We start from the raw sequence: 27,929 nt of genomic DNA on the forward strand, positions 1-27,929 counted from the left end.
AAACAACAGAGTTGATCAAATCTAGTGGCAAACCGCAGAGCAGCCATATAAAAAAATGTTTATTTTGCCAAACAACTTGCCTTCTGAGTCTATAGTGAATTCTAAAATAACTAAATAAATAATTGTGATTAGCCATTTTGCCTAAACATGGTTAAATCTGGAGATTATGGTCTAAGGAGCTTGGAAAGAAAGTGACTGAACCCTCATCCAGGATTATTTTCTTATAAAGCCAAATGGCCTATTGGCCGTGCACCTCACCACATACACCAAGGTGTGGAAAAAGGCGTGGGTCATTCTCAGCAGAGGTTTTGGTTGAAACCATTGTGAAACCTTGGAGGTTCTCAGTCATCTAGGTCAGATTGTTCTGCCACTATCTTTAACTCTTGTGAAATAAAAAAAATAAACCCACAAACACACAAGTGTGTTGCTTCACAAGTCCAGCAAATGTCCTTTAAGGTGCTTTTAACATGATTTGAGGACGTGAGATCTGTAAAGCACAACAAATGCTGCGCGAGACATCTCTTACTCCCTCTTGTGGTCTTTTCTGAAAATAGCCACAAAAAACATCTTGACACATGCTCAATCATCCAGGTAAGTACATCTCCACAAGTTGGTTGTGTTCATCTGAACGTTTTCTCCCACTGAAAACGCTACGTCCAGATGAACAGAATCAACTTTTGGAGAGTCACAAAAAACATTTCTGTGTTTGGTAACATCACTTCTAACAACTTAAAACCATTTCATTATAATCTTGTTACGGTCAATTACAGAACATACAGAAAAATCATCAACACTTTGAAAATAATTACCCTTTATTGAGGATTTCAGAACAGCTGCAAGTGTTTTATTTATTCTTTGTCATCAGCTGAAAAAAATAGTTTGGTTAGGAATGTGAAAACTGCTTCTACTTTAACAAACAACCAGGTGAGAGTTTAATAATTTCAGAGTAATTATGTTGCCATTTGTAGCACATGCGTAAAAGCCACATTCACTTTTATTGTGTGGAATGTAAAAATATTGAGATTGGGTACATTCAAACTAAACAGATATTAATCAAGTAGAACAGAGCACTGAGTCACTTCAGTGGGAGCCACACCAGCACTGTCTCCACTCTTTCACTCACCAAAGCTTGAAATGAACAGAAGACCTGTTACATCTTAAACTGATATGGATTCAGATGGAAAATGTTTCTGACTTAGAGGGAAGTTACTTGTCAGCTCAGCATGTAGTTAGATGGCGGCCGGATGGTCGATGTAGTGAAGATGTTAAGTTGATACTGAGCCGCTGTACAGAACGAGTCCACATCCACGTTCTTCCCTTTCCCAAAAATCCTTCCACTCATGTTATTTCTTCCAGCTGTCAGTTTCTTTAGTGGAGCAGTGTTAACAATCAAGAAGTTAACACTACTCCTCTCAAAAACCACAAAGTAGTTATACAAATCAGGGATGTGCGCATGAACTGCTAAGAAAAACAGACACTACACAACAAAAACATTTCCACTTTCCATCAAGTAGTGGCGTTTGTGCCAAAATACAACTCAATTTAAAAAAAAAAGAAACAAACAAGGAAACACAGCTTTGACAAAAATAATCCACATGATCTCTACGTGAAAAGGCTTTTTTAACCGTTTGACCTCTTCTCTCTGTCTCTCCATCCCCTGTGCTGTAAGAAGTCTGTGCGCTCTGCAGCGCCTCACTCGTACTCCGCAATCAGCACCATCATGCCAACTCCGAACAGCAGGGCAAGAATTTCCATTAGAGACTGGCCGAAACTGGAGCGGCCCGCCAGCAGCTCTGGGAGCACCGTCACTGTGGCGATGTAAACGAACCCGCCAGCCGTGAAGGGCAGGATCCAGGCGGTAGCAGCGGCACCCACACCTTCAGCCAACAGCGAGCAAGCTGTCCCAGCCAGAGCTCCCAGAGCGGTCAGCAGCTGTAGACACATGGCCTGCAGGCAAGGAGGGAGAAGACAATGCTTCATTAATTTTCTATAGTTTTATATATATATTTAAAAATCTTTTAAAGAGAACCAGAATATTTTGGTCCCCATTTTAATCCAGTATATAAATGTCTATTTTTGCACCACATACTAGGTAATCTGCACTAAAAATAAAATATATATATATTTAATTACTATTGAAAAAATAATTTTTCTATTTTAAAGCTAAAACCAGAGATAGGAGTTTATTCAAATCTTACAATTAGCTTTAAATATGTTGCATATATTCCAAGAGTACAGCTGTCATACTGTGCATATATCAAAGGCTTTTATTGTGAAAGAAAGGTGCAAGAGGAAGCTTGTTTTGCATGTGTGGACCAAAGCAGCTTCCATGTACATATCAGCAAAGAGCACAGCAGCATCACACAGTCAGGGTGAATTTGTACCAAAAATATTTGTTTGGTTTGTTTACTACTTTTTGTCCTTATCTGTACTCTAATTTTAATACCTGTACAGTACTCTGCTTTGGTAACTATTGTCCATGATGTAAATATGTAAAAATTGTGTGTTTCTGTTCCGTGTCTTGTTCTGTTTGTGTATGTGGTTTGGGTTTTTTTTTTTTTTGGTTTTTTTTAAACTGCTGATACAACCAAATTTACCCTTGTGTGACAATTGAAGGATTCGTCTAGTCTCTCTATTTTCAGCACCACTATGGAGTTTTACAGTTTCACTCAGTTAAAAGCACGCTGAGAACTGTACACAGAAATCCAAGGACTTTTTGGCCTCTATACCAAAATTCAAGAGTTTCATGGTTCAAAAGCACAGTTGCCAGTCAGACCACAGCAGGTTTTCCACTGTGTTTTATGGGGAAGGTGGAGCAGTGGCTTTACATATTTAATGACTGTGGATGCTGTTTGGGTTGTCATTTAGAGACTAAACTGACCACGAGACAAGATGTGTCAGTATGTGGGTGGATAACCATTTCCTGGTGAACACGCTTTACAGTTTAATTAGAAAACTGCATGTAGACAGGCTGTCTTTGTTTGAATAGTTCTTATTAATTCCTCCTTGTATGTAGTTGTTGTTTTCTGCTTGTTTATACTTTGTTAAGTATACTGACAAGTGTGTGTGTACACTGTGTCAACGATTTTGAGACTTTTTGCAGCTTTTTCATATTTGGTGGTTACCTTCCTCTTGGTGCAGCCAGACTGGACGAGGATGGCAAAGTCTCCGATCTCATGTGGGACCTCATGAAGCAGGATGGTGATGGTGGTGACGGTGCCCACAGCTGGACCAACCAGGAATGAAGCTCCAATTGCCAAACCATCAGTGAAATTATGTGTGAAGTCAGCTGCCAGGTTTAGGTAACCAGACACCTTGATATCTGCATTAGTGGAAGGAACAGTAAAGACCCGAAGAATATGTAAAGTGTTTAGTGGCTCATGGATTGATGCAAACAATGAGCTTTTTATGTTTCACGATTCCCACAAAAAAAACATAAATAAGAACAACCCAAGAAAAATGTGAACATTCTTTCCTCTGACACGCACATTAAAAACTTGATTCCAAACAGATTTTGAAAGACCAAGAAAACATGTTTGCAGCTTGGTTCTGTTTTGTGTTACACACAGCTGATCTCTGAAGCTAAGCAGGGTCGGGCCTTGTTGGTACTTGAATGGGAGACTGCCTGGTACCAGTCTGTTCACCATCTCACATGTGAACATTTTCTGTTTTATCCTCAACTGCACATTTTTGCAGATTCCAGACAATCAAGAATCCAACCTCTGCGCCACGTTAATTCTATCCCAGTTCCATCTGAAGTGGGAATTTGGAAATTCAGAGTTCGCCAAAGGGGATTTTCCCCCTTAAAAAGTCAGAGCAGCCATACCACAACCCAACTTTACAATCCAAGATGGCAGCAATGGGAATAAACAGTAGAAAATGTCATTTTTACTACCACTATTGTGTAGTTATGACTCGTAAAAATAAGCCACACACAGTGACCAAGCTCTATCAGTGAACGTCCTGCAGCAGCATTTTTAAGAAGCTCAAAGAAGTGTGGGTGTGTGCAGGTTCAAATTCTGTTTGAAATCAGTTGCTTCAGCACAGAAACTACACTTCAGTGCTTCACCTGTACTCTTTTTCTCCTCTTTCTTTGATGGTTTCTGATCTTTGCTTTCTTTCTTCTCCTTCTTCTTCTTTTCTTTTTCCTCCTCTCCATCACTGTCCTTCTCTTTGGGAGCAACTGAAAAAGCCACACAGAACAAAGTTCAAAACACCTACAGAGAATATAGCTGGGAAATCTAGTGAACATGCAGTTTTACAAAAAACTTCTGAACTGAAAACAGCAACAAAATAACATTTACTATATGCAGGAATCTGGTTTTGTACACAACTGATCTTTCAGGGCAATTTAAAGGAGCTTGATCAAAAGAAGAGTTTTCTCCAGCGTACCGTGAGAGTGTCCATGGGAGTGTCCGTGGCCATGTCCTCCCTTCAGCAGACGCACAAATTTTTCCACCACTAGGAAAGCGATGATCCCACCGAGAACCCAAAGACCCACAGACATCATATGACCGTGGGCCGCTCCTATACAGGTAGGGAATAGGGAGCACTGCTTCATGAGCTCTGCTTGGCTTTAGAAACGTTTTCTTTTAAAATCACCGGCAAATAACCAGACAACACACAGGCAACATTAAAAAAAGGAAATCCCATTAATGCATACCGTGAGAGTGGCCGTGGTCATGCGACTCTTCAGTTGCATGCGAGTGTCCATGATCCCCATCTTCGTGATGTGAGTGGGGCTCTGTGCAAAACAAATATGACACGAGGAGACGTCAGAAAGACAAAGTGAGGATCGTGCTGCTCTGTTTTTCTTTCTCAGCTGTTTAACAAATCTAAAAGTTAAAACCAACAGAGACACCGAGCTGCTCATTTTACCATCACAGGCAATTATGGCTTTGACAGGAGTGCCAAAGCTGTAAAGGCACCAGTATACCCTCCGCATGGGTCGCGTAGCACGCCGCCGCAACATCATCACGCAGTCACTTCTATTTAGCCGTTGCAGTATTCTCCTGAACGACGGGTGTCGCCACTTGGACAATAACACCACGTAAGTGCTGATACAGGAAGAGAAGAAGTCAAAACCAGACGCAAAGACTTTGCCCGACTACAACCTTACTTTTTTCCACAAAGTGTCATATTTTCTAACTGTTGCAACATCTCTCGCTGTATATATGTGTTTACTTTTTCAGTGCCCGACGTGCAAAATCACTGGACTGAATATCACTGTAATCAATTAAAAACTATTGTCTCTGTCATACGATCTTTGTAATTAACGTGAGCATATTTGAAACACTTTATAAATACTTAAAATCTTCACTTACATAAACTTACAGTAAAAAAAAAAAGAAAAGAAAAAGGAAATGAGAATGGAACTCGTACTCACCCAGAGCATGTGGTATGAGGTGGAGGAAGGCGTCACCCAGCAATCCACCAGATGCGAAGCTCAGCAGCACTTTGAGCAGATTCTGGTGCTGGTCGCTGTTGGACTGAACTGGGATCAGAAACAGGATGAGGAAGGGAGCTGCACTAATGAGCAGGGTGGCTCCGATAGCCTGCAGACAAAGATGAAGGAGGGAGTTTAAATTTCAAATGCTTTGTATTCATGTGAAAGATAATCCTTAACTCACTAAAGAAGAAACATGAAGGAAAATATATAAAGTAGGAGAGGAAAAAAAAAGGAAAGGATACAAATATAATATAAAATATAATATTCTGAGGTTTTCGGATCTGTCAGCACAGATCTGATGACTGGAAAACAAAACTAAAGAGCTTCTGACTCAGACAGATAAAGCACCAAGGAGCCATTTGGATGCCGACTATAACTCCAACTTTGTTCTTCAGTAGTAACAATGCACCACTGCAAGGCTGTGAGTCATTCAGGGAACAGACAGCGCATTCAAGTTCCTCAAAATAAGAAACAAACGAGAGCCAGGGAAACTCTTTAGAGAAGATACAGATAAAGGCACACAATAAGTTGCATACAGATATCACCCAGTTGTGCAAAACTCCACAATTCAATTTGTTATGAGATCATAACGAGTCTGATTTTGTCTCAAGAATCCTGCTGCTTTGCTGCACAACAATAATTTCAAAAGAATGTAAACCATGATCAACAGCTTGCAATAACAGACCTCTCACTACAAACTAAGGCTTTAAAAAGCAATTTCATTTATGAAGCCTTTGCTGCTTGGTTGGGATTGACACTTGGCTTGAGCATCATACTGTGTATCTCACTACCAGCTTTGTGATTGTATCATAAAAGTGTATAAAAAAGGTTAGCGTGATGTTCTGAAGAGATTTGATGTTGTGCTGGGAGCGGTGGATTGCCATTTGTGGAAAGAGTGCAGTTTGCTTTTTATTATCACATTCTTGTCTGTTCATGCAACACATCTGAAGTAATGCCAATAAAGGTGTAGAGCGCTCTGACAGACCTACCTGCAGTCTAGGAACAGTTGCACAGTTTTGTGTAAAATGGCAAACGTTTTTCTTTTCAAGCATCAAGGAGATAATCAGAGAAAATAATCAGTGACATATTTTGTTTGATTTGTAAACATATTGTGATGACTGAATTTACAGTGCAGTAAAAGGTTGATGTTTCTTCTTCACACACAAAATGCTTATATACATGTGATTACTGGCGATGATAAATGGTAAAATGAACATTTGTTAATTATCTAAATAATCTGTGTATTTTCATATTGTTTTCTAAACTGTTTTTTTACTAAAAATAAAGTGTATTTAACGAAAGGACTTATACAAGTATAATAATATACTTTTCCTTAGGCTGTGGCTATGACGCATTTATTTTTATTATTCACAGAAAATTTTGAATCTGACATTTGAAGCTGTGGTTTACTGGAGACAGACGTTTCTCGTCTTCATGCTTTATAGAGTTTTACTGAGATGTGAACATTGTATCAACGTACTCAAATCATCAGCAGGAAAAACAGGTTTATGCCACTATGATTAATTTGTCTTCAAACCCAACTGCTGAACCTAAACAAGCAGTCACTCACCTGTGTCCAGAGCTCCACCATGTTCCTCTTCTCTTTGCCCGCCTCCCTCTTCGTCCTCTCCCCTCCGTGTGAGTGCTCGTGTCCACCTCCCTCCTTGTGTACTCGAACAACATTCTCATGATGAGCATGATCATGTCCGTGATCGTGAGTGTGCCCATGTCCGTGATCGTGGCCGTGATCGTGAGTGTGCCCATGTCCGTGATCGTGGCCATGATCGTGAGTGTGCCCATGTCCGTGATCGTGGCCGTGATCATGAGAGTGGCCGTGGCCGTTTCCGTGATCGTGCTCCTCTTCCTGCAGGTTGGCCTCAGCGCTCCACTTGCTTGCTCCATGGAACATCTTCACCTGAGAGCCATGGGAGTGCCCATGGTGGTCATCCTCGCCGTGTGAGTGGCCGTGGTGGTGGTGATGGTGGCCGTGGGTATGTCCACGGTCACCATGGGAATGGCTGTGAGCAGTGGCTAAATGGGATGCTAACAACAGTACTGCAGATGTTGCCAATGTCAATGCCAGCAGACGTACACAGCCCATATTAAAACCCTGGGATGTAGAGAAAGGAGAAGAAGACATCTAATAAATAAAAACCCAGCAGCATCAAAACTGAAGCCAAAGTGAGGGTGAAGAAACAGACTCTAAGTTTAAACTGTCCAACCAAATGACATTAAGGAAATCTTTAAAGGTTTGATGCAAAATTAACTATGAAATTCCCTTCTGTAGACAGTTTCCACATCCTTAACAACAGAGGGTTAATCTGTTTGTAACACTGCAGTTTAATTTTCTTCAGGTTTAAGATTAAGGCTGCTGACAGACAGGGAAATGCAGCTGATCAGGGTCGGGTGGACCACACTTTGAGTCACTGAACTGGACCTCATGACTCTGTTTGTGTTGTTATTGCCTTATTGAACAATTGTCAATGAAATTGTAATACTTTACTAGTCTCATCTATATTAAGCAGTTTAAAATGCAGCTTGGTAACCAAGCTAGCATCAGCTGATAACTACCACCTTCTACTCCAAATATAGTAACTTCCTGCTCCTTTAACAAGAAGAATCCAAGACCAATGGGTGATGCAATAATGGTTATGTTCCTCATTTATATACAGTTATGGCTGTAACTCAGAGGGCATGTTTACATCTACACTCAAAGCTTCTCAGTTAGTCTCAGGCCGTCTTTGTAGAGCCTACGACGTAACCTGTGTAAGTTGCTGAACTCTACTGGCATTTATGCTTGTGCCTGGTGCATTATGTGTTAATTTCTTTGTGGTCATGTCCTGATGTCTTATATATGGTGGTTTGTTAGAACCAGATACAATGTTGGGACTTCTTTCCCTCCTGGGTGCCCACCCTTTGTTTTGATCATTTCTTGCAAACATATTTGTGTTAAGCTTTTTTCACTTCTTTATACATTCCCTTTTGTTTCACCAGTCTCTCCCCAGGAATTTGCTGACATTTGTGAGTCTTTATATTGATGCTATGATTAGTCCTATTCCTTATAGTGAGATAATGATTGTTATTCTCTTATTGAATTGACTGTACTCAACAGGACAGTTAAAACAGTTGTGCGCTGCGTAGAGCCGATGTGTAGTTAGGTGCATGTTTGGTTGTAGGTTATAGCATAGGGTTCAGAGGGGTTTGTGGTTATGACGTAGGTTTCCTGTTGAAGCACAAATCCCCAGTCACTCTTTGTTGCACTGTCTACGCATGTACAGACAGTGCAACAAGTTATTGAGCATAGTCCTCGATGTTATCTTTATTTAATCAGTAAACATCTAGCCATATTTTAGGATCACGTTCTGTTCATGGTGAGTTTAAAAATCACAAGAAGAACAGAATATGAGTCAGAATCAATCTTTGGCCCAAACAGTTTGTGTGACATCCAAGGTATTTCAAGAGGAAATTAGAAACTACGCATGTACAGACAAGTTACTGCAGAAACGAGCACTTTCTTTAAATGCAGGATTCGAGCTATTCTCCAAGATCTGAGACGTCAAAAAATAAGCCTTAATAAGCCTAACCTATTAATATATGACTACGTATGTCATTCCGTGCGTCTTAGGACGCATTTCCAGTAAGAAATGGGATCCGCACCAAATGTGGCGATTGATCAGTGAACTGATCAATATAACAGCGAATTATCCTTAATTCATCAGAGTTTGCATGAAGCCGTTGCAACTGTCCACTGCTGTGGCTCCAGACTGAAGCTCTTCAAATTAAAAAGCAAACTTTGTAGCTTGTTTTTTTGTGCTTTTAGCTGGTTTGCTTTGATATAATACTGTAATACATCGCTGCATGTGTATGTATGTGCACCAGCATCTGCTGATGTGTGCTTGCAGCCGTATCATTTTAGCTGTGACGATATAATGAAGTGAAGGTAATCGGACTTTGACTGAGCTAGCTTTGTCTTCTCTTGTGATTGTTTATTTGCTCACTGTTTGGTGGGTGAACGTGGATAATCCCTGTGGAGAGCATCAACTTTAATCTCAAAGTAAACAGCAAAAGCCGCTCAAAGAGGACCACTGACCGCAGGTTTCAATTAGCTGTTAGGAAAGTCTGCTAGCTGGCTAGCTAGCTAGTTACTAAACTTGCTAGCATGTTGCTGCAGCAGAAGCAACATGTCTGAATGCAACATGATAACAGAAAAAAATAAAGATTAAAATCTTACCAGATCGTGCCAGATATCACCGAGTGTCGGCCACTTGATAACCGTCTGTCCTGGGTTCAGAACTACCAATATTTCTGCCTACGTTGATGATGCTGGTGGCTGAGAATAAGACGTGGCATTTACTCAACTAAACTAAACGAAACCTCGCGGGAACGCGTTCCATTCAAAGTCTACCTCCGCCTTTCGTGGTGCTTTTGAGACACCTTTTTACTCACTACTTAGATTCAATTATATTTTATTGCCTTTTTAAAGCATTATAGTGGCATATTAAAACGTTTAACTCAACATAAAAAGAGTACCATTTCTTCTAATTTAAAGGAGATAACCAAATTATCGCGAGATATGTGATACCGACAGCACCAACCCGGAGACAAGGAGGATATAAACATCGTGACTCGATTAGCTGAAGGTTTGTTTATTTATGTAAAGGAAGGAGACTTTTTTATGATAGAGAGGGAGTCTGTCACGACATAAATAAACAACAACAACAACAACAATAATAATAAGATTATACACATTTATATTTTATTAATTGTCAGATAACTTTTATTTAAAAGCGGAACATAAAAATAAGTTGCTTTAAATCCAATGATAATAATCGTTTGATGAAGCAGTCATTACTGCATTATAAATCGCATTTTTTTAAAAAGTAATTAATTGAAAATAAATTTCAAAAAAATCTACATTTTTAATCAGGAGGACAATGCTTTTGTCATTTAGGTCCTAAAAGTTACTTACAGTAAGACACATCCCTGACATATGCTGACCTATTTTAACGAGTTTTTGAAATAAAAGGCAGATGTGGTAAAATTGGCAGAAAAGCTCAACTGCTGAATCCTAAAAGAAAAAGGAAAAGAAAAAAATACCCAGAAACCCCCCCACCCCCAGCTTATTATGCAGTGCTTCACTTTCGCACTCAGCACGATAGGTTATGACTGGTCGGCCGGTGTGTTCTGCCAGCATCTAAATGTGACGTTATTGGTCAGAGACGCTTTCACACCCCCAGTTTCTCTCTTCACATTTCTTATCAGCGGCCTATTTTAGGACCCATCTTATTTATACAAACAGGATGAACAGCCTGTGTTTTTTTCTCCTCTCCTGTCACGTTTCATCTTCAGGTAAAATTATCCCTTTTTATTTCTGTAAAGCACGTCTGTGCTGCAACAGCTGTTATTGTCCTTTCTTCCTGTATAACGGTACTCTGATGCTGCGTTTTTAGTTTTACTTTCGTCTTTAATTTTATCATCTCCTAAATTACAATTATTTACACGTAGGAGGAAGTTAGAAATAGCTCATAAATGCACTGCTGAAACATCTCCTCCTAATTTAGTTAATATTATTGATATTTAATCCGCAGTTATCACGAGGAAAAACTGCTGACATTGTCAACCCGTTGATATCGTCACACGCAGTTCCCATTAATGTAACTAAAGTGGTTGTATATCAGCAACAAATAGTACTACTACTCCTTCTTGTGATACGGCTGCTACTACTATTGAGTTTAAATGAGAATATTAGTACATCATTTGTTATTATACCATATTTAAACACCGGGGGGCAGTGTAGCCAACAAAGCGACAATCTGCTATTTCAACCTGAGACAGTCCTATAAAAAAGGAGATAGAAGTATATAATACAGATATGATAGATTTGACTTAAGATGAAATTAGCTTAAAATTCACGAGAAGGAATTTTTTAAGAGCAATAAATACTGAATTATTAGTAAAATTACATTGTAAATAAATTCATTCTGCCCTGCGACAGACTGACGACCTGTCCAAGGTGTACCCTGCCTCTCGCCCTATGACAGCTGGGATAGGCTCCAGCGCCCCCCGCGACCCTGAAAAGGATAAGTGGAAGCGAATGGATGGATGGATAGATTCATTCTTCCATTTGTGTTCTAATGGCATGTTTTCCTCAACAGTGAAACACTCCCTGAAATATTTCATCACTGCTTCCTCTGGGATCTCAGACTTCCCAGAATTTGTTGGTGCGGCTTTAGTTGATGGGGTTTTAGTGGGCTACTGCAACAGCAGCATCAGGAGAGCTGAACCCAAACTGGACTGGATGCAGGAGTTAATAAAAAAAGATCCTCAGCACTTGGAGTGGTACACGCAGAAGTGCTCTGGGAATCAGCAGGTCTTCAGAGCCAATATTAATAGTTTGAAGAAGCGCTTAAACCAAACTGAAGGTACACTAATATCACCCTTTACCTAAAATGTTGCTCTTTTCATTCACACACACAGCAAGACTTACATCCTCCCATCATAATTTATTTCATTTTATTTGGAGGTTTTCATTTACACACCGAAAACACTCAGTCTACCACATAAGTAAAATTACAAGTAAGATATTTACTCTGTTCTAGTGACCAGAATAAATTACTGACCTAGTTTAATTTGCTCTGTTAGAGGGATGGCAAGAAAAATCCCTGCTATATACAAAGTCACTGTCACTGTGTACATCAACAGTAGCTGAAGTAAATGGTTACTTCCAAGGACAAGAATAATAAAGATGAGAATTTCTTTTCCTCTTATGATGCGGGTGTTGTTTTGATGATAAATATTGACGACTCGCAGCAGGATTTACCTTTCTGATCATCTTTAACCATCCACAACTTTACTGCCTCTGCATTCTCTCTCTCTCTCTCCCTGTCAGGTGTTCACATTTTTCAGAGGATGAATGGCTGTGAATGGGACGATGAGACTGATAAAATCACAGGCTTTAATCAGTATGGTTATGATGGGGAAGACTTCATAGCGTTGGACCTGCAGACACTAACATGGATTGCTCCTAAGCCACAGGCTGTCGTCACGAAACTGCAGTGGGATACTGAAAAACCCAGATTAGAGCACAACAAGAACTACTACATCAACAGGTGCCCCGACTGGCTGAAGAAGTATGTGAAATATGGGAGGAGCTTTCTGCAGAGAACAGGTAGAATTACATATGCTATTATATTTCGTTGCAAAAGCTTCCCTTTCTGTTTCTATTCTACAGCACCATTTCAAGGAAAATGAACCAGTGCATAGACAAGCATTTCATCAATGACTATCAGCTGTCCCAGATAAAGCCTCTCTCCCTATTTTGTTTTTATCTTTTCCCAGTTCTTCCCTCAGTTTCTTTCCTGCAGAGGACTCCCTCCTCTCTAGTCAGCTGCCATGCTACAGGTTTCTACCCAGAGAGAGCCATGATGTTCTGGCGGAGAGGTGAAGAGGAAATTCACGAGGGTGTGGAGCATGGAGAGATCCTCCCCAACCACGACGGGAGCTTCCAGATGAGCGTTGAGCTGAATGTTTCATCAATCAAGCCAGAGGACTGGAGGAGGTACGACTGTGTGTTTCAGCTCTCTGATGTTAAGGAAGACATCATCACCAAACTGGACAAGACAGCGATCCGGACAAACTGGGGTGAGAAAGGCTCAGGAATTAAGTTCTGTATCTCAAAGTTTACAACACCATCATATTTAAAAAACAAACAAACTCTGAAACAAATGTCTGCATGAAATTCTTGAGTCAACAGAAATTCATTAGTGATGTCATTTTAATGTCAAGAAATTACAACTGTTTGTAATGTAAAATATTTTGCACAGTGTCAGAGGAAACAATGGAGACATTAATTAGGATGAAAGGGAGTTTAATCTGCTAAAGTTTCTCAAATGTGCCAAATCTGATCGTAGGCATGAACCAATATAATAAACACCAAATATTGTATAACCTCATCATATAACCATGTATAGAAGAATGGTGCTAAGGAGAAGTTTGATAACAAAAAAGCCAAAAATGCATAATTAAATCAGGCTGAAGCAGTATTTACTGTGTCTGCTTTTACATTGTAAACCATCCTAAGCACAAATTTTCTTTCTTTATGATCCAAACTGAGATCTGGCCACTACAGATCTCATGAACCACACCATTGAAGAAGAAAATGTTCTTCTTAACCACATACAATGTTCAGAAGTGATGCATTAACACTGGAAACAGCAGCTTGGTTTGGCAGCAGTGTGAATGATCTTACATTTTGGACCTTTTCAGTTTCTCCCTCAGTGTTTCCTGTTGGTCCTGTTGTTGGAGGTGCTGGAGGAGCTTTACTCCTCCTGGCAGTCTTTGGTTTCTCCATCTGGAGAAGAAACAACAATGGTGAGATTACAGCAGATTTTACTCCAATAATGAATTTGGAATTTATGCACGTTGTAGTTATATGTACTTACATGATATTTTTGGTGATATTTTTAGTGAGTGATTTGATAATTTGGCTTTGCTAAACTCTGTCATGTTAATCATTTTGTTTTTCATTATTCTGTCTGTATTTCAGGGTTCCAGCTTACAAACAGTGAGTAATGTTAATAAAATGCCGCAACTTGTTTTTACTTTGTTAGTAACTGATACTCTGTTTACTGTAACAGGAGACATTTCATTTTCTGTTCTCTGTTTGTCTTAGCAGGGGAGCAGTGACGGTGAGAAGAACACCGAGTTTCATCACATTTTCCCAGAAAGGGAAATATTTTCATTTGGAGAGTGCTGATGACCCACCAGCTTTCATTAGCTGAACATACAGTATACATAGAAAGATGCAGCTTTCAGGTTTGAAGAACAATGCAAATGAAAAGCGTTAAACCAGTGCAAAGTGGGAGAGTTATCTGACTGTATGGAGGACAGCCAAACAGCTGCTTTACATTTTGATCTCAGTAAACAGTTTTCTGATGAGTTTATAATCTCAGTCACTAATTTCAAGTGTTACAACATGACGCTCGTTCAGAAACTAGGGTATGCTTTAGGATGGGCCTAAATTGTGTAGTTAGCATGAAGTGCCTCATTTCTCTGTCCACTCCTCAATCAGCAATGGCCAAAATGATCTGTTTGAAGCTGCAATGATGTGACTTCACTAACATCTGGGTGATGATATTGATAATGATATTTAAAAAAAAATTATTTAATAAGCATATTAAGTGTGTGAAAAGAGTTAAAATCTGTTTCTGTTTTCTGTGGTTTTGGTACATGTTCAGAGTTTTTACAAGGTCTGTTTCCTTCTAACCAGCTATTTACTCAATATGATGTAAACATATACGGTACTGTGCCCTGCATAGAGAGTTGTTTAAATATTTTTGAACCTTTATTTTGATAAGACCTTAATTATTATACACAGAGATAACATGCACAACAAAATAAAAGAAGCAGATTTTTATCCTTTGCTCTGTTGCTGACTGTGTTTGTCTCTGTTCTAAACCTCTGTTGTGTGAGTTTAGGCTCATTTGAAAACAACAAACATCAATCCTGAAAATAAGTCCTGTCTAAATCGAGGGTAATGCAAGATATTAAATAGAAAAATTGAATTATAAAACAAAAATTAAATTATGTGGATGCATAAATATCTGATTAAATCTTCATAATTACTCTGTCTCTGTTATGTGAAGGCTGTGTGCAGGCAGGAGTGGTAGTAGGAGGACCCAATGTGCAGACACTCGGAGACTTTAAGGTGAACTTAAATACAGCTTTAATGCTGAACTCAAAAAAGGTAACAAAACTGAGACTCCAAATAAACTCAGGCAAGCAGACAGAACGCACAGCATAGAAAACGGTAGATCGCGACACCGACAAACTGAAACACAGGGCTTAAATACAGTGTAGGGTGTGGGGAGCCACAGCTCCGTCCCCCAGGCATGAAGCAGGCATGGAGGAGATTCAGGCCCCAGACATCCAGAGGCCCCCACAGCACGAGTGCCCAAGGAGGACCACTGTGCCACCCTCCTGGAAAGAACTGAGGAGAGACCCAGAGGTGGGGTCACAGAGCAGCCACGGAGCTGAAGCCAGAGGGGGCTGCAGCGACGTGCCCGCGGGCTCTGCCGGTAGCCCTGAACTCTTTCCGTACGTTTAACATGCAGCTCTATCAAACGAAGGCAACTAGTTCTTTCATTTATTTTTTTATTCACTGTATAATTTATGTAATAATTATTAATCATGTTATTTATTAATATTTGTTTCCAGCCAACTGGATTATAATTTTTGTCTTTGAAAAATTATTGGCATATTGAGTAACTGATATTCTAATATTGTGTGACCTTGTAAATACAGTATTTTGTTTTCTATAAATTGATTTTATTTTTCACTTGTCTTCCTAAATATTACCCTAGTTTGCACATTAGGGACCAACAGAATGAATGACACATTGCAGTCTCCATAATTTACTGATGTTGTTGCCGCTTCTTGAGAAGTTTGAGAAAATAAATCATCTATAATTGTAAGAACGGCACACTCTTCCCTCTGTTGGACTTTACTTATTTGGATTTTATTTTGACATCAATAATTATAATACATAAGATAGATCCTGTTTATGTAGCTGAGAAAATCAATTCCAAAAAATCTAAATAAAATATGAGATTCTTTTTTTTCTTTTTCCCATGAAACACAAACAAACATTCAAACAAACAAAATGTCCATAAAGTTAAACAGACTGAAGCTTAAACGGATAACTTTAATATGACAAAACATATTTAATAACAAAACTTAAATCAAATATAATAAAAACAGAGGACAATATATGAAACTACACACAAAAATCTCTTTTTTTGGATTTCTTTTCACTGACTGCACTCAAACATAGAGAGCAGCTTTAACAGTTTTGATAAATCAAAATGTTCTGAGAAACATATCACTGGTATCACATGACACAGAATCTCACATTTAAAACACAACAACCAATAGGAAATGAAGCTTTGAAGTTTCTAAAGAAACAGAAATAGAAAGACAGAACCACTCTAACAAATTTGTTGTCCCTACAAAAGCTTAGAATAGAACAAAACAGTTTTAGCTGTAATGATACAGAGACTCATAGACAAAAATGAAAATGCCTAAATGCATTGTAAACATTTTAACATTCTTTTTTTTAAATAAAACAATTAAAAAGTAAACAAAAGTCAAGTTCATATAACAAAATTAAAAAAACAACTTTATTCTTATTTAACTGGAGAGTGCAGAGTCCTGCGTTTGTCTATTTAACCTGATTCAGTTGAATCTGTTCAGCATTGTTGTCAGGAGCTGTTAAAGCCAAAGAAAAAATATATCGGTTACACAAATAATGTTTTAAATCCAAACTGTCAGATCAAAGCGGAAAATACAAATAACAAACAATAAAGTCGTACTTACATGATGTAGGTCGCCTCTCTGAAACTGAAAAAAAAAACACAATCCCACTCTTTTACATAAATTCAGGATAACCATCTTTAATATAGACAGTAATACAGAAATAATGTAACTGAGCTTCGCACTGTTGCTTCTGAATCTCTCACCTTTCTTCTTTTTGTAAACAGCAAATCCAGCAGCAGCAACGATGATGAGAACAAAAACAACTACTGCAGGAATGATGGGAACTGTCATATCAGAGGGGTCCTCTGCTCATAAAAAACAAATAAAAAAATCAAATAAACAGGATAAAATGAAAGATGTTAGAATAGAAAGAAAATCCACTCATCCTGCGGTATTCATCTGGTTAATCTATAATTCACAGGCTTAATTGTTGAAGGGAAGTGAACATTTTTTAATCAGAGCATCAAGTCAGTTAAACTTCTGAGATATTGATGTAAATTGGTAAATGGCCTGCATTTGTATAGCGCTTTACTCAGTCCCTAAGGACCCCAAAGCGCTTTACACTACATTCAGTCATTCACCCATTCACACATCAACACACTGGTGATGGCAGCTACATTTTAGCCACAGCTGCCCTGGGGCGCACTGACAGAAGCGAGGCTGCCGGACACTGGCGCCACCGGGCCCTCTGACCCTCTGATGTGGTCATTTAAGCAGCGGAGATGGGTGTTATTCAGTTTCAGCTGCTTTGATGGTAATGAAATGAACAACAGGTGCCGTAGAGGGGCAAACAGGAGTGTTTCCTCCTTATCCAAGTTTTTGCATTCAGCTAGGGTCAGCCTCACTGCTGGCAGAATGAGGCAACACCTGGATGCTACCAGAGTTATTAGTTTTGTATTTTCTAATTAGTTTCCATTTTTGTTTATTTACTAACTCTGTTCAGTTTCATTACGTTTGCAGAGTTTATTTTCATATTTCAGTTTACTTTTTATTGTTTGAAAAATGCTGTGTTTCAGTTTTAGTCTTTTTAATTATTATTGTAAGGAGGGCAGGTCAGAGGCAGAACTTAGGAAAATCAGTAGTGATATTACACAAAAACACAGAACCTTTTGAAAGTTAACTCACAGCTTTTTGAAGTTGCATGCACATCAATGCCCCCCACACACATAAGCTGGAATAACAGTTTTACCAGCCTGCTAGTCAGTTACTCCAGGAGAGCTCTACAGGGATATAGAAGGTTTGTAAACATGTAAAGCCTGATCCATTAATTGAAGTGTTTATTGAACCTTGTCTGTGAAGGTTCTCAGTCATCCAGGTCATCGTAGTCAAAGGAGCTTGCAAAGAAAAGCGTCTGGACTTCTTTAAGTTGCTTGAAGACGTTTCACCTCTCATCCGAGAAGCTTCTTCAGTTCTAAGGTCAAATGGTGGAGAGTCCCAGATTTAAACCCAGTGGGAGTTTCCCCCCAAAGAAATCCTCTAATCGCCTGAGCCAAGGTGTGAAAATGGGTGTGGGTCCCAATCAGCCAGGGTTTTGGGTGAGCTCATTGTGAAACCTGGCCCCACCTTATCATGCGAATTCCTGAGGTCAGATGGCCCAGGATGTGAGTGGGCGTTAAGGCGTCTGGGGAGGGATCTCAAAACTGGATTATAGATGGCAGAAAGTTGGTGTCGTAAACCCCCGCCTCTGTTCAAAAATGGTCGCTCTTCTTTGCAAGCTCCTTTGACTTTATTGAACCTTCTGACAGATAAAAAAACAAAAAAACAAAAAAACAAAAACACACTGCATGTACATTTGCATGTTTTTGTTTTTGCATCCTTAGCTTTGTACAAAGAGAAGCAGGATGAGCCCTATAAAATAACCTCCAGCAGGCAGCTGTGGCTCATGGGGCAGATCAGCTACTGATCGGAAGGTTGGTGGTTCGATCCTTGGCTTCCCCAGTCTGCATGCCAAATATCCTTGGGCAAGATACTAACCCCAAGTTGCATTCATCGGAGTGTGAATGTGTGTGAATGTAGTTTAATTTGCACTTGTGTTTAGAAGGGAATGGGTGAATGTATACAGCTTTCAGTACTCTGGGAGAGTAGAAAAGCACTATATAAGAATCAGTCCATTTACCATTTCAGTCCACTGGTGTGAATGTCTGTGACAAAACATCACAAAGAGACTTCATGGGGACTTTATAAGGGTCTAACATCCTCTAATGGGTCCTGTGCTCACTGTGCGGCACTGCAGAGCCTGAATGGCATTTACCAGAATACCAGAATCAGTAGGTCCACCCTGTGATTTTGACAAATGAGAACAGGCTGACTCTGAGCAAATGTGTCAGACATGAAAGGGTCTGGAGAAGCTGTGGAGAACATTATGCTGTCTGTAATACTGTCCTCGTGGCCAGTTTGTTGGTGGATCTGTGCAGGTCTGGGGAGGCATATCCATGTTGTTTGCCTCCCTGTTTGTCAGACCTTACACTACTGCAGTGTATCCTGGGTTCCTCCTGGTGTATGACAATGCCTGTAGGATGAAGTAACTAATACAACTGACTGGCTCCATGCTCACCTGGAGCCAGTCAGTTGAGACATTATGTCTCTGAGACATTATTGTTATCCAGCATCTCATTAGCAGCATGCCCTGTGTTCCAAAGTCGGGGCCATACATTAGGGCCCAGCTCTGAAGTTAGGTGTTAGGTGAAGTCGAGGTATTTCTGAATTCAGAGTCAGCAATGTTGCATACCTTTGTTGTACCTTTGTTTCTAACACAATACCCAGTCAGTATAGGTGTACCCAAATCCGTATTTGTGGATTATAGACATTTTTTTATTATAAATTATAATAAAAAATAGACATTTTGGGGGAAAAAATGAAATATAAAATTCCAAAAATCACTGTCATTTACATGGTCTAAACAAATTCTGAAAAATATTTTCTTAAGAAGGTTAAGAGCAGTAATGGATTGTATTTAACCAGTGAAAAAATATTAAAATAACTTTTTTTTTCTTCTGTGATGAAAAAAAAAGTGAGGCTGACCATTAGTTATTCCCATAGTAAGAGCTATTCTTCAGGACAAAACATTCAAGGATTACATTAGCCAATCCACAATATCAGCAAACGAATCATATGAGCTTCACTCACCTCTGCCAGTCCTAAGTATGTTTTCTCTCCAGTTGGTTCTGATCATTATTTCATTCAGTTTGGTGACGATGATGTTCTCACCACTCAAGAACTGAAACACACACTCGTATCTCCACCAGTCTTCAGGTTTGACTGATGAAACATTCAGATCAACAATAATCTGGAAGGTGCCATCATCGTTTGGGAGGATATCTCCTTTTTCCACACCATCATGAATCTCATCTCCATCTTTTCTCCAGAACATCACGACTCTGTCAAGATAGAAACCTGCAGCATAGCAGCTGACTGGAGAGGAGGGAGTTTTCTGGAGGAGCGATACTGAGGGAAGAACTGGACAGAGGGATGATGGGAAAGAGAGATTGAGAATGGATGAAAGAAGTAAAGTCAATAAAGCAGAGAAGGAAAGGAAACAAGAAAAGAAAATTAAATAGGAACATATTGGAACAATTCGAGCCCGTCCCCAGCTTTCTAGCAGCTGCATTATGACATACTTTTAAGCCAAATGTAACCAAACACAGTGATATATGGTCACTGGGTACCACATAAAGCTAAATGCTCAACTAGAGAAAGTACTAAATAAAAAGAATCATTAGTTCCGCTCATGTAAATATTTTATTTCAACCAAAACATATAACATTCATATAAAGTTCTCAACAGCATGTGAAGCTAAAAAAAAAGGGGGGTTGGTGAATTAGCAACAACCATTAGAACTGCCTGGAAAACACAGATAAGCTATGGAACAACTCCATGAAAGATGTTATTACATTATGCAAAATCACCTGTTGACTGTATTTTTCTACTAACGTAAAAGTAAAAAGTAATCATTTAAAAAAATGTAAATTAGGTCACAGAAATGCAAAGAAAAGCGTCTGGACTTCTTTAAGTTACTTGAAGACGTTTCACCTCTCATCTGAGAAGCTTCTTCAGTTCTAAGGTCAAATGGTGGAGAGTCCCAGATATAAACCTAGTGGGAGTAACCCCCCACAGAGGGACAAAAGGACCCTTTTGTCCCTCACCGCCTTTACCCAGGGGATGCCATACCCTGCATTTACGGACTTCCTAAAATCCACAAGGAAGCTCTCTCACTCAGACCCATAGTCAGTAGCATAAACTCAGCCACTTATAACATTGTTAAACACCTTGCTACCATCCTTGCTCCTCTCGTGGGGAACACCCCACACCACATCAAGAACTCCACCGACTTCACCGACAAGGTCCAGAAACTTACCCTGGATCCAGATGAAACCATGGTGTCCTTTGATGTAGTCTCTCTCTTCACTTGCATACCCACCACGGAGGCCGTGGAGACTGTCAGAAAACGGCTACAAGAAGACAGCTCCTTGGAAGACAGGACCAACTTCACACCCGATCAGATCTGCACACTGTTAGACCTCTGCCTCACCACTACATATTTCAAATACAACGAAGGCTTTTACAGACAAAAACATGGCTGTGCCATGGGCTCCCCCGTGTCACCTATTGTAGCCAACCTTTACATGGAGGAAGTGGAAAGGAAGACTCTTGGCTCTTTCAAAGGAAGAGTACCCAGCCACTGGTACAGATATGTAGACGACACATGGGTCAAAATCAAGACACAAGAAGTGGAATCCTTCACTGCGCACATTAACGCTGTGGATACAAACATCAAGTTCACCAGGGAAGACACAAAGGACAACTGTTTGCCTTTCCTGGACTTCGCTGTGCACATTGAAGAGAACGGCAACCTCAACATCGAAGTTTACGGGAAGCCCACACACATGGACCAGTACCTCCTCTTTGACTCCCATCACCCTCTGGAACACAAACTTGGAGTAATTAGGACCCTACACCACCAGGCAGAACATGTTCCCTCTAAGCCTGAAGGAAAAAAGAAGGAACACACACATATAAAGGAAGCACTCAAAACGTGTGGCTATCCTAAATGGGCGTTCTTAAAGTCAGCAAAGAGGCACAGAAAAGAAGATCAGACACCAGCGAGGGAGGATAAGAAAGACAGACGCAACAACATTGTCATCCCCTATGTAGCCGGTGTATCAGAAAAACTCAGGAGAGTTTTCTCCAAGCATGACATCCCGGTGCATTTCAGACCCAGCAACACGCTCAGACAAAAACTGGTTCACCCGAAAGATAAAACGCCAAAACACAGACTTAACAATGTGGTGTATGCTGTACAGTGCAGCGAGGAATGCCCAGACCTCTACATTGGAGAGACCAAACAGCCACTTCACAAGCGCATGGCACAACATAGAAGAGCCACCTCCACAGGACAAGACTCAGCTGTCCATCTGCATCTTAAGGATAAAGGACACTCTTTCGAGGATGCCAATGTTCACATTTTGGACAGAGAGGAGAGATGGTTTGAAAGAGTAAGTAAGTAAGTAAGTAAGTAAAATTTATTTATATAGCGCTTTTCACAGATAAAAATCACAAAGTGCTTTACAACACAGAAAATGGGAATATAAAAACAATATAACAGTAAATAAAACAATGTAAAACAATAAAACTATAAAAACAGCATAAGAAGAAATTAATCAAATGCTTTTCTAAATAAAAATGTCTTCAGCTGTTTCTTAAAAGAATCAATGGAGTCCGTGCAGCGAAGAGACAGTGGGAGAGAATTCCACAACCGTGGTGCCACAGTCTGAAAGGCCCGATCACCACGAGTTTTAAAACGAGTGCGTGGTACCACCAGCAGTCTCTGATCTAATGACCTTAAAGCCCGAGAAGATGTATGTGATTTCAGCAGGTCAGATAAATATTGAGGAGCCTGACCATGCAGGGCCCTAAAGGTTAGAACTAAAATTTTAAACTGAAACCTAAAATTTACAGGCAACCAGTGAAGGGAGGCCAAGACTGGAGTGATATGCGATCTTCTCTTGGTGCCTGTTAAGAGACGTGCTGCAGCATTCTGCACAGTCTGAAGACGATTTAAGGCTGATTTGTTAAAACAAGTAAAAAGGCCATTACAATAGTCTAAACGAGAAGAAATAAAAGCATGAATAATCATCTCAAGTTCAAGCTTTGATACCATTAGTCTGAGTTTAGAAATATTCCGTAAATGATAAAAACAGTTTCGGACTAGCTGCTTAGAATGCTGCTCGAGCGACATCGAGCTGTCAAATAAGACACCGAGATTTCTAAGGCTTGATTTTACGTAAGGGTCTAAGAAGCTGATATGCTGTCTAATTTCTGGGACCATATGGTCTGGAGCAATAATTAGAGTTTCTGTTTTATCAGAGTTTAGTTGGAGAAAATTGTCATATAACCATTTGTTGATTTCTGTCAGACAATTACTTAAATTAGACAATTTATAAAACTGAGACATTTTGAAGGAACAGTATAGTTGGATGTCGTCAGCATAGAGATGATAGGAGATATATTTATAGCGCTTAATAATTTGGCCTAGAGGAAATACATAAAGTAAAAAGAGAATTGGACCCAGGACAGATCCCTGAGGTACCCCACACAGCAAAACTGTTGATTCTGATGTGACATGATTCATGCAAACAGTAAAAGATCTCTCAGACAGATATGATATAAACCATTTTAAAACAACACCAGTAATCCCAAACAAGTTCTCGAGTCTGTTTATCATGAGAAGTGAAAGAAGCCATCTATGTCCACTGTGAGCGACCATCTTTGAACAGAGGCGGGGGTTTACGACACCAACTCTCTGCCATCTATAATCCAGTTTTGAGATCCCTTCCCAGACGCCTGGGCCATCTGATCTCAGGAATTCGCATGATAAGGTGGGGCCAGGTTTCACAATGAACTCACCGGAAACCCTGGCTGATTGGGACCCACACCCAGTTTCACACCTTGGCTCAGGCGATTAGAGGATCATCAGGGGGTCCTTTTGTCCCTCTGTGGGGGGACACTCCCACTAGGTTTATATCTGGGACTCCACCATTTGACCTTAGAACTGAAGAAGCTTCTCGGATGAGAGGTGAAACGTATTCAAGTAACTTAAAGAAGTCCAGACGCTTTTCTTTGCAAGCTCCTTTGACTACGATGACCTGGATGACTGAGAACCTTCACAGACAGGTCACAGAAATGTTTCTGTGTTTCTTTGGTTTACAAAAGCAAGGGCAAAGAAGCCTAAAACGCAGTTGTTAAAAATTGTTGTTATTATGCAAGTTAAAAAAAATGTCAAAGTTCAAAGCATAGGAGAGGAGGAGGGATGAGACAGGTTTGTCTCTTCTTCTGACAATTGTCACTTTTCTTTTTTTTTACCTTTGATCCTTTTTCATCCTTTTTTTTTGCAGCACCTGTGTGGACTTTGCTAAGTTACTGTCACGGTTCTGGGTCCGTTGGACCCAGTATTTTGAGTTTATTATATTTCGGTTTAATTCTGCTTCATGGATTGTTTTCTTGTTCTCGTAGTGATGATGATTATTATTAGTTTCTGTTTATCCGTGCTTAAGGATTTGCTCTCAGTTATATCTCACGCTTAGTTTAGTTCAGGTTCCATGTGTCATTCTCTGTCTGTCTGTCTCTCAGTGTAAAGTCTGCATGCTTGTTTAGTAATTCATGCTTCCTGTTTTATTGCGAAAGTCTTTGTCTTATGTTAGTGTGTGCAGCTTGGTTCCCCCCGTCTCGTTAACCCTGATCTCTCCCAGCTGTGTCTCACTCCTGTTGCCCATTCGCTGATTACCACCCTGTGTATATTAGCCCTGTGTTTTCCTGTGCTCGGTGTCGCGTCGTACCATCAGATTATGCCTGTGTGTTTCTGGTCTCCATATTCCGTGTTCACTTCATGTTTTGTTTTCATACCAGCAATAAAGCTGAGGTTTTTTGAGTTTCAAGTTAGTGTCTGAGTCCTGCGTTTGGATCCTCCTCTCCGCCTGCCCGCACACAGAGCCCTGACAGTTACACTGCTTGTTCTTATCAATTTTCAAAGCTCATGTTTTATTAGTTCACTTCTCTTTAGTGTTTGGGTTTTAATCCTCTCTGCTTTGAATCTCTGCTCGTGCAAATAACCAATTATATATTATGAATGTACAAGTGTGTAGAAAAAAGGATAAAGCTGCTATAGCAGGTATCCATGGATTTAATGTATAACTATAAAGGTGCATGGTATCATATTTTTTTTACATTTTTGAGCAAAACGTGAACTTTTCAACTTTGCACTCAAATTTACCAAAATTAAATTGTAAATCTTTGCATTCCTCTGTATTGAAGGCAGTTGGAAACACTGGTGAGCTCATCTTTCTCTTCTTATTCCCAGTGCAGAAGGTGGTCACCTGGACTTGTTTATTTTTCATTACTCTGCTAGCAGGACTGATTAGGAAATTTTGAGTTTTTTCTGTCATTTATAAATCTTGTTTGAAGATGTTACTGATGAAAATGTTGAACTGCAATTATCAATAAAATGTTGTTGCAGCTTAGCTTTGTGTGATTCCAGCCTTTAGAGTTACCTTCTGAATCAGTAAATAAAACTCAGCCTAAATATTCTGCTTTTAAAAATGATGATAATAATAATAATAATAATAATAATAATAATAATATAAAATAAACAAAGTGATTCTATGGAACTGTGACTTGTGCGATTCTACCTGTCCTGTGCAGGGATCTTTTCCCATTGTCCACATACATCTTCAGCCACTCTGCACAGATCTTAGTGAGAAAGTCTTTGTTCTTTATTATTCTGCTCCGATCAGCATCCCATTTCAGTTTGATCATGTCAGCCTCTGGTTTCAGTGCGATCCACGTCAGTGTCTTCATGTCAAATTCAAGAAAGCCTTCTCCGTTATAGCCATACTTCAACACTCCGTTCACACTGTCAGTGTTTTCATCCCATTCACATCCACTTATCCTCTGTATGACGTGGACACCTGAGAGAAAAATAACAGAGATGGCAAAGGACGATGAAGAGTGTAAACTGTGTGTGGTTATTTTCAGAGGTTTATGTAATGTTCCTGATTCAGGCCTTGAACATAACTCTGAGTCTGTCAGTGTTTTAATAATAACGTAATGCGTTTTATATTATTCAAGTGTCAAAAACTGATTCAATGCAGGAGTCATCTGATAAATATTTCATCTCTTGCAAACAATAAAAAGCAGAAAAACTTAGTATATCCAAAAACGAACCTAGTTATTTTTAATAGATAAAGTATTGCAAAATGCACATTTTAAACCACTCAGTTTTGATCAAGTCTATGATTTATCAGGATTTGAGATCAGGCGTAACAGAAAATACTGCACCTCCACTTTGGTTGAAACGCTGCTTCCATCTAAAAATGTGGCCTCTGAAGACATTTGGCTGATCCTCGAAACACTTCTGAGTGTACCACTCCAGCTGCTCAGGATTAGTTTGTAATATTTTCTTTGCCCAGTCCAGTTGTGGTTTTAATGTCTTATTGCTGCTGTCACAATAACCTGTCTGAATGCCGTCAAACACCATTACACCAATAAACTCCGGAACATTTGGGAGTCCAGAAGATCCACAGACAAAATACTTCAGTGAGTGTTTCACTGCAGGACAAACAGTGTTTATAATATTAAGGAATTAAGCACAAAATATACAAACATCATCAGAAATATGATGCATTCATTATGACCCAGCTATAGGAGTATTCTCATTGACAGCAATACTGTGTAACCTTTATTTTGATAAAAACATGTGGGCACAGGACCAGTATCGCTGATCTGCTTTGCACGTGTCAATATCAAGTTCTATCCAAAGTAAACGAATTAGAAACTTTGTTGTAAAGCTGCTTTAATAAGCTATTTCTGACATGAAACTTCCAAGAATATATTCTAAATATGTACTTTTAAAGCTGTGTACGCCAAAACGTTTTTAAACACTTATGGAAAACTGGAACTAAAACTCAGTTCTGGTGTTGTGCCAAAAATCGCCTGATGCGAAAAACTGATTTCCAATGTTTCCGTGTGCTTTTTTAATGTGTAATATCTTTACGTTTGTTGGTAAATAGACTTCGGTGAACAGGGTTTACAAAGGGGTTATTTATAAAATATATGAAATGATCAGTTTTTTAATTACCGTGTACAATTGTCCTTACATTATAACCAACCCGGTCCTTTTTGTCCACTTAAAATATTTTTACGGAATTATTGTTATATTTCTGCTGTCTTCTTGGACAGATTACTCTTAAAAAGACATTTTTAATGTCAACGAGATTTTTTTAACTGCATAAATAAAGGCTATATAAAAGTCACTGCCAAAAACTGATTGCGGCTTCTACTTTCTTACGGGAATATTGTCTGTGCCTCAAGATGACTTGATATCATTCATGAGGGATACATTTGTTTCACATGGTATAGAGCAACACGATATTTATAGTAATTTAAATACGGACAATCAGTTTTTGGCAGGCGATCACTTTTTGGCACAACACCGGGATAAAAACTTCAGGTTTGTCCGAGTTCACTAAAGTAGCTCTCTTTCTACCTGTCTAAATCACAATGTTAACTTGGAGCAGGTTATGGTCAGAATTTCAGAAGCGCGATGTGTTTACAGAATTCGCTGCAAGTTTTAAACGCAAGATCCTCTGCTGAGGAAATATGTGATTTTGTTAAAATCGCCGTTTCTTACCTGCCAATAAATCACAGCATAAATGAAGCAACAAAAGTATCTTCATCTTTCCTTTATCCTTAATTTTAGAACGATCATTGCTCATGTTGCAGAAGTATAAACCGGAAATAAGTCCTTATTTAAACTTCTGCAGAGATTATGAAAACAGCCGATGCCGTCGCCAGCTTGTACCTGTACCAGCTTGTACCTGTACCAGCCTGTCTGCCGAAACCACTCCCAAAACACGAGCAGGCGAAGGGAGAAATGGTAGCGATAAGGAAGCCGGAAATGCATAAAAGGACACAGTAGGCCTCTTGTGCAACTTACTATGATTCCTATAATAATATACTAATAATAATTAAAATAATTTCTTTATATCATTTATTCATTGCTATTGTGTTTTCCTCCTTGTAGTAGTGTTATCTGTGCACGCAGTCTTTTCTGCCCTTTTTAATCGCTTGATGTAGCAATGGACAGTTTTTAGTTGATAAATAAAGGTTTAATTTT

General features: G+C 39.4%; 3 protein-coding genes across 11 annotated transcripts; 1 reads left to right on the plus strand and 2 right to left on the minus strand.

Annotated features, from left to right (window-relative positions):
- Positions 1 to 794: 794 nt before the first annotated feature.
- slc39a7 (solute carrier family 39 member 7) lies at positions 795 to 10,030 on the minus strand. Its single transcript, XM_026157115.2, has 8 exons — positions 9,681 to 10,030; positions 7,020 to 7,559; positions 5,387 to 5,555; positions 4,664 to 4,744; positions 4,393 to 4,527; positions 4,070 to 4,183; positions 3,126 to 3,322; positions 795 to 1,947 (listed from the first exon to the last, which is right to left on the minus strand). Exons 2-8 carry the CDS (start codon positions 7,548 to 7,550, stop codon positions 1,693 to 1,695), a joined length of 1,482 nt encoding a protein of 493 aa, XP_026012900.2. The 5' UTR covers positions 7,551 to 7,559; positions 9,681 to 10,030; the 3' UTR covers positions 795 to 1,692.
- Positions 10,031 to 10,299: 269 nt separating this feature from the next.
- LOC113015195 (major histocompatibility complex class I-related protein 1-like) lies at positions 10,300 to 14,870 on the plus strand. 5 transcript variants are annotated; one of them, XM_026157145.2, is made up of 7 exons: positions 10,300 to 10,798; positions 11,445 to 11,871; positions 12,339 to 12,617; positions 12,788 to 13,090; positions 13,715 to 13,819; positions 13,995 to 14,012; positions 14,121 to 14,870. In XM_026157145.2, the coding sequence occupies exons 2-7, from the start codon at positions 11,484 to 11,486 to the stop codon at positions 14,132 to 14,134; spliced, it is 1,107 nt and encodes a 368-aa protein (XP_026012930.2). In that variant the 5' UTR covers positions 10,300 to 10,798; positions 11,445 to 11,483; the 3' UTR covers positions 14,135 to 14,870. The 5 variants fall into 5 exon arrangements, with proteins under 5 accessions (XP_026012930.2, XP_026012931.2, XP_080152207.1 ...); XM_026157146.2 differs by having other exon boundaries at positions 14,124 to 14,870; XM_080296081.1 differs by having other exon boundaries at positions 11,605 to 11,871.
- Positions 14,871 to 16,131: 1,261 nt separating this feature from the next.
- Positions 16,132 to 27,644, minus strand: LOC113015186 (major histocompatibility complex class I-related protein 1-like). Of its 5 annotated transcripts, XM_080296077.1 has the most exons (7): positions 27,444 to 27,637; positions 26,093 to 26,362; positions 25,444 to 25,722; positions 19,889 to 20,218; positions 16,966 to 17,067; positions 16,823 to 16,846; positions 16,132 to 16,714 (listed from the first exon to the last, which is right to left on the minus strand). In XM_080296077.1, exons 1-7 carry the CDS (start codon positions 27,526 to 27,528, stop codon positions 16,668 to 16,670), a joined length of 1,137 nt encoding a protein of 378 aa, XP_080152203.1. In that variant the 5' UTR covers positions 27,529 to 27,637; the 3' UTR covers positions 16,132 to 16,667. The 5 variants fall into 5 exon arrangements, with proteins under 5 accessions (XP_080152203.1, XP_080152202.1, XP_080152206.1 ...); XM_080296076.1 differs by having other exon boundaries at positions 16,823 to 17,067; positions 27,444 to 27,641; XM_080296080.1 differs by lacking the exon at positions 26,093 to 26,362 and having other exon boundaries at positions 27,444 to 27,638.
- Positions 27,645 to 27,929: the final 285 nt, after the last annotated feature.

This window comes from Astatotilapia calliptera, chromosome 22 (assembly GCF_964374335.1).
Source record: "Astatotilapia calliptera chromosome 22, fAstCal68.1, whole genome shotgun sequence".
Taxonomy (NCBI): Eukaryota; Metazoa; Chordata; class Actinopteri; order Cichliformes; family Cichlidae; genus Astatotilapia; species Astatotilapia calliptera.

Excerpts from the sequence above, each read along its gene's own strand:
- slc39a7 (XM_026157115.2), bottom strand. The coding sequence starts at position 7,550 with ATGGGCTGTGTACGTCTGCTGGCATTGACATTGGCAACATCTGCAGTA. Across the intron at positions 4,745-5,386 it reads CCTCATACCACATGCTCTGG|AGCCCCACTCACATCACGAA; the intron begins GTGAGTACGAGT and ends TGTTTTGCACAG. Across the intron at positions 1,948-3,125 it reads CTGGCTGCACCAAGAGGAAG|GCCATGTGTCTACAGCTGCT; the intron begins GTAACCACCAAA and ends CCTTGCCTGCAG.
- LOC113015186 (XM_080296075.1), bottom strand. The coding sequence starts at position 27,528 with ATGAGCAATGATCGTTCTAAAATTAAGGATAAAGGAAAGATGAAGATA. Across the intron at positions 26,363-27,443 it reads ATGCTGTGATTTATTGGCAG|TGAAACACTCACTGAAGTAT; the intron begins GTAAGAAACGGC and ends TTTGTCCTGCAG. Across the intron at positions 17,068-19,888 it reads CATACTTAGGACTGGCAGAG|AGGACCCCTCTGATATGACA; the intron begins GTGAGTGAAGCT and ends TTTTATGAGCAG.
- LOC113015195 (XM_026157145.2), top strand. The coding sequence starts at position 11,484 with ATGACAGCTGGGATAGGCTCCAGCGCCCCCCGCGACCCTGAAAAGGAT. Across the intron at positions 12,618-12,787 it reads GAGCTTTCTGCAGAGAACAG|TTCTTCCCTCAGTTTCTTTC; the intron begins GTAGAATTACAT and ends ATCTTTTCCCAG. Across the intron at positions 13,091-13,714 it reads AGCGATCCGGACAAACTGGG|TTTCTCCCTCAGTGTTTCCT; the intron begins GTGAGAAAGGCT and ends GGACCTTTTCAG.